Genomic DNA, 6,913 nt, shown 5'->3' on the forward strand with positions numbered 1-6,913 from the left:
GACTAGGCGGACAAATTTTTCGGTGACATTTATTTTAAATGAAACTAATCTCATTAGCTAAATTAGATGAAATTGAAAGTTAAAGTCATCGACTAAAAGATTGTTAAGTTGGTGTACAGAATTATAATTCAATAAAAAATATAACAATTTACAGGCTATTATGATCAATGATTATACTCCTATATTTAATATCATGTGTATGCCAGGCAGTCACAATTATGTCATATTAGCGACACATGTTATTTTATTTGTTTGGGCCAGATACAGTCTTTTGTTAGCAAAATCAGATAGAAATAAAAAATTTGTAAATTGCGGTAAATTTTGAGGTTATGTACAAAAAAAGAATTTGCTCAAAATTGGATAGTTCAATATAAATAATTCTAAACAACTTTGTAAATGGGTAGATTACTAATCACTTTATAACCAACTTGTAAATTAATGCTACCAATTCATAATCAACTTGTTAAATTAATGCTACCAATTCATAATCACTTTATAATCAGACTTGTTGAATTAATGCTACCAATTCTTTTTATTGGACTAATAGGTTAGGATCTTAATCACATTATGTGGATGGTTGAATAACTAAAAGAAATTATAAACCCTAATTAAAATCCAAAAGTAAAGAAATAAGTATATTATCAGAATCTATTAATTAAATTTCAAAAGTTGGTAAATATATCAAATTTAGATATTTTCAGAAAATACAAGGGTGTTTTGGCCTTTTTAATTTATTGAATAATAATTCAACTGACTGTAGATTACTTCCAAAAACCCAAGGCAGGAAAACATTTGTTCATTTCAGTTGATTTGATTTGATTTGATTTTGACCTGAGAAATGGGTCGGAGAGCCGATGACGAGTACGATTACTTGTTCAAAGTAGTATTAATCGGCGATTCAGGCGTCGGCAAATCGAACTTGCTGTCCCGATTCACTCGCAACGAGTTTTGTTTGGAATCTAAATCAACGATTGGAGTCGAATTCGCTACCCGCACTCTTCAGGTTTTCAAAATTCAATTATTTTTCTATTCTTAGAATGTAATTAGTTCTAATTTCGGAGTTTAGCGGAGAAAGAAACTGCGTTCTTGAGGGCACGTGTCAGTTGATTGTTTGAATTAAGTGAATTTTCGTCTTTTTTAATCGAATTCTTTATTTTTGTTTGGGGGCTTTTCGATCTGTAGATCTATCTATTTGTATAACGGTTGATCTGTTTGTGTATTGATGTGGCGATTATGCAGTGTTGCTGGGAATAGTTGTGGGTTTTAAATGTTTGTGTAAGTTATGATCTTATTGAAAATGGTCATCAATAGTGTGTTCCATATAACAAATTGAAGGGCCTTTATATTTTTGTTATGTGATCTTTGTAATTATTCTTAAGGTCTGTTAAAGGAAATAGGACAATTGCTTAAAGATTGATGAGTGTGAGGAGAAGAATGGCAATTGCCTCACACTAACTAGCTAGACCTGCAATTAATTGAATCATGTTCTTGCTTGCACCTTCGAACCCTCGTTGCATGACCATGTTTGTGAATACATGATTCTGGGAGGAGAGATATAGCCACATCCTTCTGCATATGATGAATCTTGTGCCATTACTCTAATTGACAAATATCACATGGTGTAAAATATAGAATCCACATTTTGGGGTTCGGTTTTATGGCATAAGAGATGTAGACATGTTACTTTTTTTACTGCATAGCAGTATTCTTCCTTGGGTGAAACAAACAAAATGGAGGAGGATGTTCCTCTAAGGTGTTGTCAATTTATAAAATGCTACGACATACATCCGGTAATTATAGAGTGCATCAATTTGATAATCATGTTATGTCTGTTCCTCACTGTTATTTTGGTTGACTATCAGATTGCATAGAATAATTAGCAAAAGATGTTTATGAATTGTATGAATCATAGCAAACGCACACACTTGTCTTATTGAATAATCAAGGCTATCTTGCTGTATATTCAAGAATAAAACAGTCTTTACACAAAGTCTGGTAGTTGGGCACTCCAGTTCCACAACTTGTTTTGAACTAGTATGATGCATGATATGCATCAAAATTAATGCTGAGATGTTAGATGTAAAAGTTCTTTTGACTTGAGAGAGAACACAGGACTTTCGACAAAAAGACAATAAGTATGAAACTCAGCTCTTTCAAGGTGTTATCAGTTTCAAAAAATTTCATTGATTTTTGGTTGTGTAGAGCTGCTGTGTACTGAATTTTAGTTGGTTTATGTATGCTTATCACATCAAATTCAGAGAGACCAGAAAGTAAGAATTCATTTAACATCGAATTTGCAGGTTGAGGGAAGAACAGTGAAGGCTCAGATATGGGACACAGCTGGGCAAGAGAGATACAGGGCTATAACCAGTGCATATTATCGTGGTGCTCTAGGTGCTCTTCTTGTGTATGATGTCACAAAACCTACCACATTTGAGAACGTGAGTCGTTGGTTGAAGGAGCTGAGGGACCACGCAGACTCCAACATTGTTATTATGCTCATAGGAAATAAGACTGATCTCAAGCATCTCAGAGCTGTTGCGACAGAGGATGCTCAAAGTTTTGCCGAAAAAGAGGGGCTCTCATTCATTGAGACCTCTGCTCTGGAGGCCACTAATGTGGAGAAGGCCTTCCAGACCATCCTTTCAGAAATATATCGTATAATCAGCAAGAAACCGCTATCTTCCGAGGAGCCCGCAGCAAATATCAAAGAGGGGAAGACTCTTGTTGTTGGTCCACAAGAGACTGACACGAAGAAGACCTGCTGTTCGACGTCCTGATTTATCATCTTCTCTATTTTGGCATTTGTCGATTTCTGTTGTGATTTTGGTTGTTTTTGATATTTCTCCATTGAACACCTTGCAGATATATTTGAGGCTTTCTTAAAATTGTCAGGGGATGATTATTTTGTTTCTTTTGAATTTGTTATTATATTTATTAGTAGTATTTCTTTATTCTGAGTGGCGTTATGTTTAGTTTAAAACTTCAAATGAACCCTAGTCTTCAAACTAATGTAGCCAGGACTTTTTCTTCTTTGAGCCGAATAAAAGAGATCTCTATGCATTCCTCAGGATTTAGTATGTTCTCTTGTGCTTTAAAATGTCGTTGAGAGATATTTAACGATTGTCATTTTCTACATTAGTCAAAGTTAATGCGAAAGATCTATTTTTACCCACATGCAAGAATGTGGTATTTAGACATTAAATGACTGGATAAATGGATAATATTAGGAAGTGAGCTACTTCTCTTTTTTCTTGTGTTTTCATCAGTTTCTTCTATAGTGAACTTAGATAGTATACTTATTTTGGTATCATTTCTATTCTGAGTTGCTTCTATATTGGTACTATGCTCGCCATTTCCATGGCATTGAGCATTTTTACCACATAAAAAAAATGATTTGCAGTTGTGCAGCTCCGGGATGAGAAAGAGACTGACATGCAAAAGCCACAGCACAAACTAGGTTTGAGGGATGAGTCAGAATTAGCCCATATAGAATTCTGTGTAAGGTAAGGTGCACACAAAGAGCAATGATATAAAATAAACAAACAAAAGAGTTAGGATATAGTAACGGTCTGCAGTTGAGTTTCAAGTAGCTGAAAGGACAATTCGAACGGTTATCTGTCATCAGTTTTTTACAGTCTTACAATAACCAAATATTACACTTTAACCGCAGCAGTTGCTCTTCTGCTCAATTGGCTCTCCCTTGATCTGGACCGTATTCGCTGACGACTTTGCTGTTGGTTGGTTACCCATCCTGTAATAACTCATATGTTAGGCAAACAATGAACAAATTGCAAACAGATAACATCAGGCGGGGATTTTATGTTCAAATCGCAGCTGACACAAGACCAGTGTAAAAAAACAACTATCGCCACCAATCCCAAAGAAACAACTTTTCAAATGCTTCACCCATCACAAAAACACTTCTTTTCATGCATAAAGTCTGTTAACAGATTAAGAACCAAAAGACCCTCAAGTTCACAAAGTATAAGTCTATTGAATTAAAAAGTTATGTTAAGCAGTCTAAAAGCATATAATAATGTCATATACTTGCAGTGACGAGCTAGATCAAGAATAATTCTATTCATCAATAGTTAGAAGATTTACTTTTTCTTAATCTCCGCAGCCATAGTCAAGAAAGCCTGCTCCACATTAATTGAATCTTTTGCACTTGTCTCAAGGAAAGGAATCCCTAGCTCATCTGCAAATGCCTGTAAGTCGTCCAATCCAGTGCAAGGTTAATACATGAAATCCTAAGAAAGATCTACAAATCACATAAAGTCTAAAGAGTAATACTAGCATTTGCTATAATCAATATTGACGTGCTCATTTCTAGTTTGTTGAAAGCTGATGTGATAATTGATATAGTTAACATAAAATAATCACCTTTGCGGTTTGTGTGTCCACAACTTTGTTCTCAACCAAATCGCATTTGTTACCCACCAAAAGCTTGCAAACACTGTCATTTGCATATCTATCGATTTCGTTCAGCCACTGCTTGACATTGTTGAAGCTCTCCATCTCGGTAACATCATACACAATCTATTACAATTCAGACATGAGGCATTATTTGAGTAGCAAAATCAGAATTCAATATAAACTAAGTAGGTCAGTCATCTCACATGAATAAATAATAGAGCTACAGATGGCTCAAATTTGTAAAGTCCCAATTGATGGGAAAAATAAGCAAACTATAAGAGTTCGTATCAAGTCTGATAATGGACTGGATATAAACTGAAGTCAGTAAGTCACAAACGGTAATGTGGAGATTAATAATAACATTAAAGAATACAGTGGGATAACAACAGAAGATTAACAGAACAAGTGAACACAATAGACCATCACTCAAAGTAAAGGATTGAGTCGGAAATAATTAGAGCACTGAGTCCTGGAAGATAGTCAGAAACCATATTGGGCCAAGTATAAGAAGAAAATAAATGCAGAATGCACCAGCAGTGTGGGCCAAAATAAATGCACACAAAATACACAAATAATTATATCAAGATCTTTCTTACAATGATCCCATGAGCTCCTCGATAATAACTGCTGGTGATAGTCCGGAACCGTTCCTGTCCAGCAGTGTCCCACTGGATAAACATAAATAGAGAAAAAAATACCATTATAAGTCAAGAATTTGAGCTTATATGGGGTATCTACACAATGTATAAGAACTTTTAAACTAAATTGCTTAGCTTCACCTTTTTCAAGACAACTAGCATATAATCATACCGGAAACAAAATATTAGAAGCGAGCCCCAAGGCCTCCTTCTCCAATAGATATACTATGAGTATTATTTTCAAACAATATCATTACACCAAAACCGACTATGTTTAATAAATCATCTTAATAGATTATCATATCCAGGTTGATCAATGAGAGTAGGCGCCATCACTACCACTTTCATCTATGATCCAGCTACTAATTTTCAGGTAACACGTTCAGCATAGATTACTGCTTATGTATTTATATGCATCATCTTATGAAAAATGGTATAGTTATTGCATTCTTTGAAAAGAACCCACCAATAAAACATTCAAAAGCAAACATTTTCTCTTTTAAACCTATTGAACCTCATGCAAACTCACATGACTAAATAAAATATCATTCTAAAAGAAGGGAAAAAAAAACAGAATGCTAAAAATAATGGCTATAAAATGTAAAGGATAGTTTCCAATAGAAACATAACCAATAAAGATCCAAGTTTCTTATAAATTGAGGATGAAAAAGTATCAAGCCAGGCGCAATTCTGCTTAGTCATTTAGGATAATCTTAGATGCATAAAACACAAAAAGAACATGGAGTAGCCAAAAAGAGCTGAGCAGAATACAATTTCATCAATGAGAGAAATCACAAGCATTGACAACTGTAAATGACTCACAATCTGAAGCTTGATTGTCTTCCCATCCTGCTCCACTGTTCTTATTTTCTACAAAATTAACAACAACATAATCCCACGAAACCCCAAATTAAGTAGTAGAACATGACAACAACAATCAAGAAAGTTAAATCAAATAGGAAGTGAACTTACAAAATCAACTCCAATGGTGCTTATGTAACTGTCCACATACGAATCATCCTAAAAATCAACCAACAAAGCTCATTTCTATAAGCAAACGGATCTCATGGAAGAAAAACACGCATTTCATAACAAGACACAGAAAGCCCCTATAAACATGGTCTAATAATTTTCTAACACAAATTAAAAATAAAACCCCCAAAAAATCATCCAAACAAACACCCGTTACTGATCTTTCCCTACAAATTAGCGATTAATACACACAAAATTACACAAATCAAACAAGCAAATAAGGTCAGCATACCGCGAATCTGAGAAGAAGACAAGACTTGCCGACAGAGGAGTCACCGATTAAGAGAAGCTTGAACAAGTAATCGCTGCAAAAAAAGTAGGAAAAGCAATTTTAAGAAGAAAATTACCGAAAACTAACAGGAAACAAAATTTAGGGCGGCCTTACTATTCGTTACTCATGATTTCTTGAGAGAATACGAAAAGTGTTGAGCTTTCTTAGCTTCGAGTGTTTGGTCAGAAGTAGTATTGAGAGAAGGACTCGCTTGTTTGGTTGTAAAGGAAACACTTATTATTCATTAATCATTAATGCCTGATTTTATACTTTATTTCCTACCACTTTATTATATACTCATAATAATACTATATATTATAAAATTAATTCTTTACTTTATGATGCAACGTTGGCAGAAAATGCAATCTGACTATATATATTTTGGTTTTCGCAATTGGTCTTTGGGTGTTCTTCAGGCATGATCGTTGGTATTGCTCTCAAGCCAACTTAATTCTTTTAAACCAACGGTGAAGGTGTGCTCGGGATTTCTGTTAGAGTCTGTATAATAGAATTCACCTTTCGAGTGTTTGGATATTGTAAAAACTCTTAATTT

At 34.4% G+C, this 6,913-nt stretch overlaps 2 protein-coding genes across 2 annotated transcripts; one reads left to right on the forward strand and one right to left on the reverse strand.

The window, feature by feature from the left end:
- The first annotated feature begins 752 nt into the window (after positions 1-752).
- Positions 753-2,954, forward strand: RAB11C (RAB GTPase 11C). Its single transcript, XM_048126191.2, has 2 exons — positions 753-1,003; positions 2,301-2,954. The coding sequence occupies exons 1-2, from the start codon at positions 839-841 to the stop codon at positions 2,778-2,780; spliced, it is 645 nt and encodes a 214-aa protein (XP_047982148.1). The 5' UTR covers positions 753-838; the 3' UTR covers positions 2,781-2,954.
- Positions 2,955-3,512: 558 nt separating this feature from the next.
- Positions 3,513-6,627, reverse strand: LOC125223587 (ras-related protein RABD1-like). Its single transcript, XM_048126793.2, has 8 exons — positions 6,475-6,627; positions 6,322-6,394; positions 6,030-6,077; positions 5,880-5,927; positions 5,016-5,087; positions 4,387-4,542; positions 4,108-4,211; positions 3,513-3,754 (listed from the first exon to the last, which is right to left on the reverse strand). Exons 1-8 carry the CDS (start codon positions 6,486-6,488, stop codon positions 3,664-3,666), a joined length of 606 nt encoding a protein of 201 aa, XP_047982750.1. The 5' UTR covers positions 6,489-6,627; the 3' UTR covers positions 3,513-3,663.
- Between the last annotated feature and the right edge of the window lie 286 nt (positions 6,628-6,913).

This window comes from Salvia hispanica, chromosome 1, assembly GCF_029641045.1.
Source record: "Salvia hispanica isolate PSC_SH4W2 chromosome 1, Shi_PSC_v1, whole genome shotgun sequence".
Classification (NCBI taxonomy): domain Eukaryota; kingdom Viridiplantae; phylum Streptophyta; class Magnoliopsida; order Lamiales; family Lamiaceae; genus Salvia; species Salvia hispanica.